This window comes from Micrasema longulum, unplaced genomic scaffold, assembly GCF_059751315.1.
Source record: "Micrasema longulum isolate JH-2025_06_02 unplaced genomic scaffold, ASM5975131v1 h1tg001527l, whole genome shotgun sequence".
Lineage (NCBI taxonomy): Eukaryota > Metazoa > Arthropoda > Insecta > Trichoptera > Brachycentridae > Micrasema > Micrasema longulum.
This window is the reverse complement of record NW_028278710.1, coordinates 327,166-341,423: the sequence shown is the minus strand read 5'-3', so window position 1 is coordinate 341,423 and position 14,258 is coordinate 327,166. Positions and strand designations below refer to the sequence as shown.

Here is a 14,258-nt window from a genome sequence, read left to right as displayed (position 1 = left end):
TCATTACAAGTTTAGTTACAAAATTATTGCTTGTAAAAAAAGTGGACCTAAGTCTAAGGTCAGGACTTTTCAAAAGTATTTAAAGAACTAAGGGATTTTTTCTCAGGGAAAAAACTCTTGGGCTAAGAGATTTTTAGGACTTGGGGATTTTTTGAAATTGAAATAATATTTTTTGAATCATTTTTCAAATACAAAATTTGATATGGGTATTCTTTATTGAAAAATTAATTAGGTAAATGTATAGTTCACAAAATGTTCTACACGGCAATGTTGCCAACCCAAAACCGATAAAATTGGATTTAGGCATTTTTTGAAATTGGGCATCCAGGTGTATTTTCTGTATATCTATGTAAAAAATCTAAAACAGTTTCTGAGATATTTGCACTTTTATTAATTTCATTAAAATCTATGTCTCTGATCAGTTTCTCAAGCAACTTCTAGAAATGTTCGACTTTCTCAACAAAAACTCGTTTCTTAAAACTCCCTACCAACTTCACTTTGCCTCCGAAAAACATGCCAGGTCTTTAAAATGTATTTATTAAGTATAACTCCACAACAATAATTTCGTATGGTAACTACTACAACTAGGTAACTTCGAAATCAGTATTTTTGAGTTACGCACTAAAAACACGCATTTAAATCATATTATTATGATTTGAATGCTCGACTCGTCTATTTCTAGCATTCGTGGAGGAGGATAAAACACGTGTTTTTAGTGGGTAACTCACTAATGCTGATTTTTAATTTATAACAGGCTCTCACATGGGTGTGAAAAAACTCCCTCGCTTGGGAGCTTGCTTTACCCAATATTCTTCTTTTTTGGGCGATTCCTTGTGAGTTGGATTTGTTCCGACGTTTCGGCTACCATTGCAGGAGCCATCTTCAGGGTAAACTGTTTCCCTTATATTGATAATACTGACTGTAAACCTTCGCACCTGCTTTACCCAATTTAACATTTTTTCCCAATGGGTTTGTATGATGTAATCTCTCATTTTTTTAGTTGTAAGTTTTATGTATATTTTTTGCGAAACCCATAAAAGATCGGCAGAATATGTAAATACCTTACTGGTTAATGGTGTGTTAAAACTGTACATAAAATGTCAATATTGTATAAATATTTTTGTATTGTATTATTATGTTATTTGAAATAAATATATTTTTTAAACTTTGTGTAATTTATTCATGTAGCCCCTAATTTAATTTATTATTTCATGTGAGACAAAAAGCTCAGCTCAGAACACCCACTTCAGAACCACTAGCCTTTATGAACTCTGTCCTTATATTCACGGCACTTTTGAATCGATTCTGCAAACGGATTCTCTTCAGAGTCGATCCTCAGCATGTTTTTTTTTTTTTACCCAGTACCTTTTTTTCGCTCTAGACTTGCATAACCTTTAAAAAAATTTATACAATCTAATACTGCAGTGTGACTGCATCCAATCTGAACTGCTGTAGCTCTGGAACTCACTTTTTGCGTCGCCAAAGTTAAAATTGTATTTTTCTGTAAATTGCTGAATTGCTTAAATTTTGCCATAATTCACAAAAATATTAATACTTGATGTCAACATGTTGAAAGTCACAATAAAGCTGGCCTCATAATTTGAGTAAGACCCTATTCAGGTAGAAAAAAAAGGGAGGGGGGGGTAATTAGTTCTTAGAACTAATTTATACCGGCACTAGTCCTTTCTAATGGGTGGAAAGATTTCAGTGCTCGCTACTGTATGTATAATGTATGTAATAATAAATACTAACACACTAAGTTGTATTTAGTACTTACAAATGTGTAAATATTTGACGAAGTATAATCTAAAACTCGATACTGGCTAGAACACCCAGTTGGGAGGTGAAAAAGCCAAAAAAAACTAAAAAGAAGTAATTAGCACTCTCATTTTTCATTTCCATCCTCTATTTAATGTAATGGCAACATTATTTCATAATTCACCATAGATTCGACAACAAGTTTAGCGTGTCTTCTATGGTTAACTAGTTTTGTAATTTTCTGTTGAATTCGAAATATCGTTTGAATTTGGAAGTTAAATTTCTTTATTTATTTCTCGATTTATAATATTATAACATAAATATATTACGCCTTACGCAGTTATCACAATGCCTCGTACCAAAGCTACGAATAAAAATGGACCAATTTTTTACGGCGTAGACGAAAAGAGTGTGCTCGAGGAATACAAAATACAAGGTACAAGGCTTGTCATTTGTCATAAATCGATGTTTGTTAAAAATGAATATAATTACACAATATGATTTCGGAGACTTTATTCATTGAAATGTAATTCAGAAATGGCTCTTTGATCCAAATTGATGAAATGGTTTGATCGTTTATCAAATCGGATTGTTCGATTTTATGAAAAGTTCTAAAGTCAAAGATTTAATGTTTAAACTTCATGAAATGCTTTACGGTTACACTAACTTATTCGCTTATTTTTATGTTGTTAACACGACATTAACGTAATGTTTCAGTGAAAATGTGTTTTGAAGAACGTTTCGTTCATAATTTAAACCTAAAATACATTTCTGTTTTAACTCAATATTTTTTGTATTGTATAATATCCACATTTCCTCAACTCTTCCATCTGTTGACTTTTGTGAAGCAAACGACAAGGACTGGATTCAACTCTCCGGGGAGCTGTTAACATTAACATATTACAACAGAGATTCAAATATGGGCAGAATGGTGAATGTTACACAGTGTGTAAAGTGGCCACTTAAACCAGCCAATGACAGGTCATAAGCCCTGTAGATGGCTAGACTTCTATATTACCTTCTCTAAAATGTTCTTCATCTCTGTTGTAATATGTTAATTTTTTTTATTTCAATAACACTTAGGACTAAATTAATATTTTGTAATAAATAATGTGAAATAAATTGTAATTATTACATTTTATTATGAAATCAGTAACCAAAATATACTTATTTATGAATAAAGTTATTGTCATTCAGTTTTAATATTTAAAAAAATCACTTCAAAGACAAACCGGCGAATCGCCGGCTTTGTGTGTCAGTGACAAATTGACTTTGGTCGGTGATTTGCCAGCTTCGTGTTGCAATGGGTTAAGCCCTGTAAATGCCTAGACTTCCATATTCCCTTCTCATAAATATTTTCCCTCTGTGTTGCAACTAATTTATATATGAATATCTCCCTAGGGAGAAAATCTACCCTGTCTACAAACATTTGGACATTTTCAAAACATTGTCTCTGTATTTGGTACTGTTTGGTATTACAGATTTCGCTTTATATTTACAAGTCTCTTTTCGTGTGGTATTTCATTTAGTTTTTTCTTTCGCACTTTTTGCCCAAATATAAATATTTTTTGTGTAAAAACTTGTATCTGCTTGTAAAACATACTCAATAATAAAATAAAAAATATTTTTTGTTTGGCATGTCCAGGCAGACAAAGAATACAGTTATGTGTGTAAGGTTGCTTCAATTATGATAATGCACATTTTTTTAGTGTGTCTGAATGCATGCAGACAAGTACTGGATATCAAACCCAGGGAGTTTATCTTCTTTTTCCTTAGCCTATTTCCGTCCATCCCTGGACAAAAGTCTCCTATATTCGCCTCTGTGTCGCCCCGTGCTGTGCAGACTGCATCCAGGTCACACCGACTTGCAAAAAAAACATACCTTCGTGTTACAAAAATAATCATGTTTTAATTTGAATTGTTAATATATATTTTTAGTTTTTTACTGATTTAATTTTTTAATATCCTCATGACTTCTTGATTAGTTTTTACTAAGTTTTTTTTATTTAAAAAAAATATTTTGTTTACTTTATACATATACATTTTTTTGTTTAAGTTTTCACTACATTTTTTTACTATGTTTACACTACATATTACTTTGTTTTTACTATGTTTTTGCTTCATTTTTTACTATGTTTTTTACTTTGTCCACTATCTTTATAACTGTTTCTGTATATTAATTTATATTGATATTTTTGTTTTTATGTATTTTTTTTACTGTCTTAGAACGGGGTAAATAACCCTAGTTAGATAGTCCAAGCAACATTGTTTAAATTATAATTTTGTGTATGTAATTTATTATGATAATAAAAAATAAATAAAAATAACCAAGATACGCTGCGGTTGGTGTACTTACGCAGTGCCTTACGCACAAAAAAAAAAAAATCTGTAAAAATGTCTTCCACCACTTTTGTGATTTATGTTAATTATTATTCCTTATACGTTTTTTTATGTTTTTAGTAAATCAATCTCTAAAAAGGGTAAAACAATTAGCCGAAATCGCCATCTCGAGGTTGGAGGAAAAACAGGCGGTAATTCTGGCCAGTCTTAGTGAAGCAGATCTCAAAAAAACTGTCAAACAATATGTAAGTACTGATGTTGGTAAATATTAGTCTATAACCACTTGTCGACTTTTTACGCCTCCCGGTTTTAGAGACACACCCGTTTCTTCATCGGGACACTCACTACACCGTAGTATACACAGTATTTACGAAAAAATAGATAAATTACTTGCATAGTTATAGGGGGATGCTGTTAACGAAAAGGCGGACGGTAAATGAAAAACGAATTTCATTCAGTTTTGTGATAGGGAAATATTTGAAGAAAGGATAGGAACATGGAATGGATACCTACTTTTAATATGATGTGAATGTTCTTCAATTTCGGGCACTCAATAACAAAATGCACTATAAAATGTAACAATGTTTCCAACGACGCGCGACGAATCCAACCACTCTTTTTGCAATTTTATGTCAAGTGAAAAATGTTGTTTTGTTTTTGTTCTAAATCTGAATCTTCTAATTTTAAATTTCTTCTATCTTGATGTTAGGTAGGTACTTTAAGGACGGGTCAAGAGAAGGATGGGAAAGAAAGGAAATCGGCCAGGAATAGTATCGATAAATGCTGTCATTTACTTAACAGATGCAATCACCACTGTGTCCGAACATGCATTAAAAAAATTAGGCTAATGATATTTAGTGGTATGTTGGTGAATGGGCGGGGGTGAAGGTTTGTGAAAAGGAGGGGCTAAGAGGTTGAAAGTTACACAATGTGTTAATTTTAAATTGAAAACTGGGCTATATTGAAAGGATATTTGATTATTTATTAGGGAGATGTTTTTACTAAAAAAATTCTAAAAATGTGAATTTTTCATAACCGGCATTAAATCATATCATTCAATCATTTTCATAACTTCCACATGATAATGGTTTTAGCTCTTTTACTTCACAAAAGTCAACAGATGGAAGAGTTGGGGAAATGTTTAAACATAGGCAGAATGGTGAATGTTACAGAGTGTAAAGTGGCCACTTAAACTAGTCAATGACAGGTCATAAGCCCTGTAAATGCCTTGACTTCCATATTCCCTTCTCAAAAATGTTTTCCCTCTGCTGCAACAAATTTAGATCTGAATAACACCCTAGGGAGGAAATCCAGCCAGTCTGCAAACATTTGGACATACTCAAAACATTGTACTTCATTTATCCCAAGCCTGTGGAGTGAAAATTAGTATTATTCTGCAGTATCTCGGGGACATTATAATATATACATGTCAAGAAAATCTACTCTTAGGTCAGCATTTGATTCAGGAAGAGGAAAACTTGTCTAAATCCGGCGCTCCCCAAACACTAGATTTGGAGATCGTGCTTTTGCCATTGCCGGCCCCTCTGCCTGGAATCGATTGCCTTCGAACTTAGGAATCGTCGACAGTCCCAGCCAGTTCAGATCCTAACTAAAATCTTTCGTCTTTAAAATATCATACCTTCAATTGGCTTAGTTAGAATTTTAGTTTATGTATACAATTATAAAATTATTTAAAAATACGAGTATAAAATTATCTTAAAATACAAGTATAAAATTATCTTAAGAGTCCCAATCAGAACTAGCTCCCTCGGTATATTTGAAAATCTTATTGTCAAATCTATAAAACAACTTCATGTAAAAACTTTGTTACTATACGCACGTAAACATTATTCTCTACCTTCCGTTACAAATACAAGAGTTACTAGATACTCCACCCTGATGCTGCAAAAAAATAAATACAACCTTCGGTCAAAAAGGATTGACCTACTACTCGGTTAAAGTGTACAATCTACTTCTATTATCCATAAGCACAATTAGTAAGTTCTCAAAATATAAAATTGCCTTTAAGAAATGGATAGTGGAGGTGGGTTGCGCACGGATCGATGAGTGGATCAAGCCAAATATGTAAAATGTTGGCTCTGTTTATGAATTTTATTAATTATCTGTATAAATTGGTTATGTTTTTTATGAATATTTTTGTTTTTTATTGTTTATTATGTTAATTATAATTAGGTTAACTAGTTTAATTACATTTTTTTTTATTGTTATTATTTTGTTAAATAGCTAATCTTAGGCACGTTTCACATTTTGTAAAATTTTTCCCTCGGCACGGAACACCCCAGTGAGGGAACATTATTATGTATAAAAAAAGAATACAAACAATATAAATGTATAAATAAATAAATTGTAAAGCGCCCTTCAGGTGATTTTTCACAAAAATGGCGCTACATAAATCAGCCAAATATTATTATGAAATGTTTCAGAGAAGTGAAGGCAACTCCTTAAATAGTCTCCTGGCGCCGTTATCACAAAGTACCGACTCCAAGACATTCTCATCCAGCCAAAAGGACGACGGTAAGACACAATTAATTTTTACTCTGCATTAACTTCTGGCATGCGGTGCGGTATCCTAATGCTTCCGGTGGGTGATAGAAATAACTCTTATTTTTAAAGCGTTTCAATGAAACATCTGGGTGTTGCGAGGCTTATTTTGAGAAAAATTCACGTATCTAAAAACGAGTATTAGTCACAGTGACGAGGGTTTTGCGGCGGGTGTACGCACGCGGGCGCCGTTCGCGATTTGCTCATGCCTCGGGTGTCCTATACCATATCACAATGGACGCCGAGAATTTGTATTTGTTGGAAAATGCTTACTTTTAATGGCAAACCCTGAAAGTTAAACATGGTACTAATTGTATTCATTAAGAGAGGGAAAACCATGGAGAATTTTACACACCATGAGAAATTACGACAGCAACTCCCTGGTAACATCTGTCCTGCGGCAAGCCCTGCAAGGTGGGGCTGTTCTTCACCTCGTATGCCTCTGAGAGCTCCCTGTTCCTCAGGTCGAATGGCCTGAATCCACTCAAAACCTGAGCTGATACCTTAATATCCCTTGCATCACATTGAATCAGTCCAACATCGCTTGCTTCGAAAAGTAACGTGGATGCTTGCACTAGAGAGAGGTAATTTTCTTATGCTGATACAGTCAATGTTAAATATTTCTAGTCTACAAAAACGTAGAACTTATATTGACTCTATATATATGTTCGGCGTACTAAATGGTATAATCGATTTGCCATCATTACTGGGACAGGTAAAATTCCATATTCCGACTCGTAGGTTAAGAAACAATGAAGTTCTGTTCAGCAACCAGCATAGATCAAACTATGGTCTTAATTCTCCAATGACCCGTGTATGTCGTACTGTTAACTCGAGACAAGATCTGGACATTTTTGGTTTAAGTTTAAGTAAAAGTTTGGTGGGTCTTTTGTCTCTCTAAGATTATCGGATCTTGCCTTTTTCTATATGGTGTTCGGCCGAAACGACCGAAAACATCACACGGCATAATAACCCAGAAAAACTATTGTGCATGACTGTTCCTTTATCAAAGCTTAAAATACATAAAACACTAAATATTTTTTTTCTTACAAATAACAAGTATAAACCAAAAATGCATCATCTATTGTATATATAAATGTAAAAATTTGATAAACTTTTTTGATTATAAGTGACGCAAATCATACAACAGCCTTTTTGGCATTTTGCATTTATGCGGCTAACTTCAGAGCAAAACCGCCATCTTATGCAAAAGGGAATAAGAGCGAGGCTTCTGCATGGCATTGTATTGATTTTCAGTGCTCAGAAAGCTAATACTAGAACAATAAAATTAATTGCGGCAAATCAATAGGGAAATATCACATACTACTTGTACTGATAAAAATATATGAAATTGATTTAGAATAATTAATTGTATTTTTTAAATCAATATGGATATTGTGGAGAAATGTTTTCATACATAAATTTTAAAAATAAATTTTTTTAGAAAAAAATAGGTATTTGCGTTCTTATGATTTATTGATAATTTAATATTTAATTTTGAAGGCGTTTTCCAACAAGTTGTAAATAACTAACTATTATAAAATTGGAGTCGAGTTGGGATAGAGTGGGATTCGAACCACGGACCTTTGAGCTGTGAGTCCGAGACATTAGCCACGGGACCACAACCCGATTCAATACTTTAAAAAAGAAATTATAAAAATTTATGTATCTATAAAACTGCGACATGTTTGGCATTGATAATTGTGACATCAGGATTCATGATGATGTTCTATAAACATTTTCACGGTTTCAAACAAAGTTCAGAATGAACATGAATCGTGACATATTAGGAGCGTGGCCAATGCAATTACCGATTTGTGGAAATTCAAAATTATAATTAAATAAATAAAACAACTTTGTTTTAACCCACTAATTTTTTATTTTTTATTTTTTTTTCACTGACCGATTTCAAATCAAACAAGCTTCTTCGTCAAGGTTTACATAACTAATGAATTATTTCCTATTTTATTTTATCCATGTTTACTAAATACTACACGTGGAGCTAATAAATCATGTCTTTTTTTTCCCTTAAAGGGTGGTAATTTGAGATGAATACTTATGAAACTAGACAGTAGTGGACTGAAGGAAATATTGTTTATTTGGTTATTCATTTTTTTTTTCTTATTATGAATCGCTTTTTTAATTTCTAAGATTTCAACATGAAGTACTTTCAAATAAAAATATTTTTTATGCCACTAATTACTAATAAAAAAATATATTTTGACTCAACAGTATTTCATACTCTTATTACTTAAAAATTGTAAAAAAAAGCTGAAATTATTTCCCTGTAGCCTTAAAAATTAAATAACTTTTATTTAAACCGAGGGTTTTTATTTAACGCTAAAACTTTTAATGCAATAAAAATGTTACAAATTGGCTTGCTAAATGTCTCCTTTCGCTTATCTTTACTCCCGGGTCAACTAACTCTTGTCTTCCTTCTAACTCGGTGTGGGTGGGTGCGTGGCGCGCTATTGCACTGCACAGGCTACGTTACAGAGGGCAGCCGCGTGGCCGGCAGCAGCAGCGGGGGCCGGGGCTGCGCCCAAGTGGGGCCCAAGAAGAGGCCCTCGCGCCGCATGTCGCGGAGCCTCTCGCGATCCAATCTCAAAACACGTGAGTTCATACTAATACATATTATTTAACAGTTGTTTTAATATGTTAAAATGTTTATAGCCATACTATGTTTTAAAAGCCGTGTACACGTGGACAATATAATATTGTTTTTTCCCAGGACTCGATCATTGTCCAGGTGTAAATAGCAATTTTTAGGACAAAACATTGTTCCGAGACATTTATTTATTTTATTGATTAATTGCATAAAAAAGTATGCATATTTAATAGCAGGGAATCTATATAAAACTGGTGGATTAGAAAATGAATACGGAGCGTCCTCTGGTCAGGATACTCTCCATCTAACATGGCTCAGCCTGTTCTAAGATGGAGATTTTTTATGTTTTAAGTATAAGTAGTATAAATATGTCACTATCACTGAGATAGACAGGCAGGCTATCTCCGAGGAACAACGATTACCCTCACCACAAAAATATTCTCCATCTCTGTAATAGGGTTCTGCTAAATACTTATTATCTTAATTGATGATCATAAACATCATTTCCGTTCCGTTTGTCTTCAGCATATCACAACAGTGGCGCTATGCCCCCGCCGTCCACGGCCTACAGGGCGGGGGGGCGCAGGGGCCACCGCAGCTCCAGCACCTCGGCCCTGCAGCGCCCCTACCAGACCCCCTGCAGCAACCGCATGAGGAACTTCCCGCCCATCACACCCAAGGTACACGACTGGGCACCCTGCCGGGCTACTGTGGCCTGATGTAGAGCTAGTGTGGACTAACATGAACTGCTGTGTCTATTAGGGGCTACAGTGGCTTGATGTAGGGATACTGTGGCCTGATGTAGGGATACTGTAGTCCAATGTAGAGCATCTGTGGCCTGAAATAGTGCTATTGCAGCCCGATGTGGAGTTACTGAGGCCCGATGTAGGCTGCTTTGGCCCGATGTGGGGTTACAGTAGTCCGATTTGGGGCTTCTGTAGTCCAATGTAGGGCTAATCTGGCCCCATGCAGGGCTCTATGGCCACTAATTTTTATCACTAAATGATGCAACCAGGGTGTTAGTGATTGTATGAACGTTACACATGCTTTTTTTTTAATTCAAAAATATTTACACTAAGTCCCGCTGAATTGTAAATCATACAACTCGTCAGCAGTATCGTATATATTGCTTCGATGTTTTATGCTTAACCTATGTTAATCATAATTTTATTTTAAAAAAACATTACATATTATACCATATTCTATTACATAAATAAAGTAAAAAACTTTTTTTCACTAGCCATTATTTGAGCATATGCCTCACTTCTGTATTTAACTCAGTATTTTTAATATTGTGTGGTAACATGTTAAATATTTTAGGTATATGTATTGCAGTGTCCTTTTGCCATATTTATTGCAATATCTAGGAACAGCTAGCCCTTCCATACTAGTAAACCTGGTGTTGTAATCATGTAAATTAAGTTGTTCCAAAGTAGAGCCCTAACTGATTATTTATAGATTTATACATTAATAATATTGAAATATTGTGTCTCTGGCGGTATACACCTGTATGCAGTAGCAATTTGATTATTGAATTTTGCAATGTTTAAATAAAATTAATATTGGTTTCACTTGATAACCCCAGGAAGTTATAGCGTATCGTATAATTGATTCTGAGAGAGATGAATACACATTTGTATGAATGTATTTATTTTTATCATTGTTTTTATGCGTTATTAGTTTTTTTCAATAGGTTCCTTCGAAAGCTATGAATTGTGTTTTTCCTGTATACCTAAGCCAAGCCACCGCGACACAGCTGCCACAGACGTCCTCGCCCTTTCTGTAGGTTTTGACCCCTTTTCACTGTATAATATTTTTCCACTTGTACGGTATTTGTAGGTTAATCCCAACACACCCATGACAGTGCTACGAAGACCGAGGCCAGGGGAAATGGTCATGTCTTTGTCGGGCAGCCCAATTCTAGGAAGGTTAGTTTTTTAAAAATATTTTTACTATTGTAAAATCATAAAGTCTCGATAAATTACTTCTACAACATATTTGAAGTAGTAAAAAAAAAAAATTTTTTTTTTTCATATAAGCCTTTTTTGTGAGTTTATTTGTTATTTTAAGTATATGTATTTGTTCAAAGATATTTTTAAAAATGGCATTGTAAAATGTCAATCTCCATTATTTTTTATTTTTTTAAATTCTTTTACGTGATGGAAAATGTCAATCCCGATCATTGTACAAAATAATGTTTTTCTTTTACTAATTGGAAAACGTCACTCCATTATTATACAAAATATTATTTTTTTCTTTTTATGTAATGAGAAACCACTCCCCATTATTGTACAAAATAATATTTTTCTTTTGCGTAGTGGGAACTGCCCTCGGTCTAACACTCAAAGTGTAAGACTGAGTGAGGAGGGCTTTTAAATCAATGTTGTATCCTATTCTATTAATTATACATTGAATGTCTCCTTCCAGCTCTTCTGGCGTCGACGAGATGGCCAACTGCAATATTCCTCTGACTGATGGCACGGTGCTGTCGCTCGTGCCGCTGAAGCTGCGGCGGTCGCAAGTCACCCCCGCCGCGCAGTACCTCGACCACGACACGTACCAGCAGCTGGCGACGCTGCGCCGGAACCTGGACATCGTCTGCCAGATGCAGCCGAAGTGAACTGCTTGAGAGGCATCACACGCACTAACAATTATTTGAACGCGGCCATTCTCAAACAGTGTCATATTTGAACTATTTTCCTTATGACGATGAGGAAATTCTGTGTTTTTTAAATAAAATTTATTTGTTAATAGACTATTAAACTACTACATTTTTTTTAGTTTTATTTTTATATTTATTATTTATTTTACAGAAACAAACAGTCGACAATGATATAATAACATAAAAAAGATACGGTTTAAATACAGACCAGCGAAGTTTCTAAATAAAAATCGTGCATATTATATTTTGTATTTCTGAAATAACTCTGCGTGTGACGTCAGAGGTTCTTCTCTGTCAGTTCTCCTGATTGGTTTGTTGATGGTAAGCAAACCAACCGGATATCCTTCACAGCTCTCATATCATCATTATTAATTTAAAAAAATTAGTCTATTTTCAAGAAACTTTGCCATACAATTTAATGCTCTAATTTTTACCGCGCGCAGGAAAACATTTTTTGTATTCAATTTCCCGTAGGGCTGAAGTTCCTCATTGAGATTTCCTCTGAAAAATGTATCGGAATTTTTTGAGACAAATCTAAAAATGGTTTTAATAAAAGACGTTACAGGTTCTATCGAACAATCACCAACCAATTATAGTGATGTTATGTGTCATTATAGATTTCCGGATAGCCATTTTTTTCAAAGTTTAGTGTATTTTGACAGCTTCGGAGCTCTACTTTTGAATAGCACAACTCACCGATGGCAACTCATGACGTCACAGGCAATACATAAAATTATATACATCTTTTTATTGAGTCTATTAACAAATAAAACAATCCAACTGAACTTCCTCATTCTAAGCCTTTTAAATTTCATATCGCCAGTTTAGTTTCAGTTTCTAAAATTCTGAATTTGATTGTAAATCGGTGAGTTAAGACTGAAAAATTGTGCACGTGACTTGTATAAATATTTTTTGTATTGTATTAATTATGCTGTAATAATAATAAATTGGATTTTTTACTTTTTTGTGTGATACTCACCCCTTGAATTAAAAATTGCTTTCTTATATAAGAGTGAATATATGAGACAAAAATGGATTTCAACGATTAAGTGTGATGTCCAGATGCCTTTTGAAATATATGTATGTTTATGTGACAATATTTTACTTTTGCAATTATTTAATTGTGTACGTGCTTCCACTTTCCATTATGTTGCATACCAACTCAACACAGGGCCCTTGGCCTCATAGAGTTTGGGATACATTATTATTATATTTTTTTGTATGAATAAAAAAATAAACGATGACGCGGAACTGGGTTGTTGTGGGGATCAAATCCCCATTTCCCATTTTTCCAGCCCAAATTATTTACAACTTTTAAAAAGTGGTCTAAAAATTTAAATATTTGGGTAAATAATAAGAACTCAAATATGTATTTCTTTATACGAAAAAAATGAGTTTGATGATTTAAAAAATAATTAAAAGTAATTATAAAATGAACACATTTTTAAATACACATGTCATCATCTACAAATTAGTATACGAGTATTTTTAAATTATTATGAAAATAAAACTTTGTTATTAGTATTACACAATTTTTATTCTTTTACAAGAACACTACTACAATTTTAGGAGAGCACTCCTCCCATCGACGGGTGATATAAAACTAATAACAAAGTTTTATTTTCATAATAATTTATAATGAAGTGTTACGAAGTGAATGCCGATTCAGTTAAAAATATTAGTATATTTTTATTTATTTATTGACGGCCGTAGCTAATTTGTACAAATTGTATAACATAGTTCAAAGTATGGGATGTTGAATTTTGGCATGTCAAGTTCTGAGGAGTTTATTGATGAATTTTTTTATGTTTATAGATTTTGTAGTACAATTGGGCGGACAGGCTGATGAACGGCGAAGTCGCGTGTATAAATGGAAGCGAAGATTTATAAAAATCCTCATTTTAGTGACGCTGAAATAACACGATAGATGCACAAATATTAAGATCCGTACATTATGTAAGGCTGAGACAAGCATTATCGACAAAATCAAGAAAGGAACTCTGCGCTGGTTTAGACATGTAGAGCGAATGGACTGCGAAAAAACGGCTAAGAATATTTACAAAGCGAATGTTGATGGATGCAGAAATAGAGGAAGACCGAGAAAGACATGGCATGGCCAAATCCAACAAATACTTGAAGATGGACATGTGTAGAGGAACGTACGAGATGTATGAATGTAGAGGAAGCGAGATCTGTATGCAAAGATAGTGATGTGGCATTCTATCCTCTCTGCCTACCCTTATGGAGAAACGGCGTGATGGTTTGTTGTTGAAATAACACGAAATTATTGAGCAACATTTTTTAATATTTTATTTATCATCGTGCACT

At 33.8% G+C, this 14,258-nt stretch overlaps 1 protein-coding gene across 3 annotated transcripts; it reads left to right on the top strand.

Annotated features, from left to right (window-relative positions):
* The first annotated feature begins 1,958 nt into the window (after positions 1–1,958).
* On the top strand, positions 1,959–12,482 carry LOC148275030 (uncharacterized). Of its 3 annotated transcripts, none has more exons than XM_088236238.1 (7): positions 1,959–2,194; positions 4,219–4,343; positions 6,543–6,633; positions 9,157–9,273; positions 9,794–9,948; positions 11,108–11,196; positions 11,696–12,482. In XM_088236238.1, the coding sequence occupies exons 1-7, from the start codon at positions 2,107–2,109 to the stop codon at positions 11,886–11,888; spliced, it is 858 nt and encodes a 285-aa protein (XP_088092364.1). In that variant the 5' UTR covers positions 1,959–2,106; the 3' UTR covers positions 11,889–12,482. The 3 variants fall into 3 exon arrangements, with proteins under 3 accessions (XP_088092364.1, XP_088092363.1, XP_088092365.1); XM_088236237.1 differs by having other exon boundaries at positions 9,145–9,273; XM_088236239.1 differs by lacking the exon at positions 9,157–9,273.
* The last annotated feature ends 1,776 nt before the right edge of the window (positions 12,483–14,258 follow it).

Coding starts and splice junctions, on each gene's coding strand:
- LOC148275030 (XM_088236237.1), top strand. CDS start 2,107: ATGCCTCGTACCAAAGCTACGAATAAAAATGGACCAATTTTTTACGGC. Junction 4,344..6,542: donor AAAAAACTGTCAAACAATAT/GTAAGTACTGAT, acceptor GAAATGTTTCAG/AGAAGTGAAGGCAACTCCTT. Junction 11,197..11,695: donor GGCAGCCCAATTCTAGGAAG/GTTAGTTTTTTA, acceptor GTCTCCTTCCAG/CTCTTCTGGCGTCGACGAGA.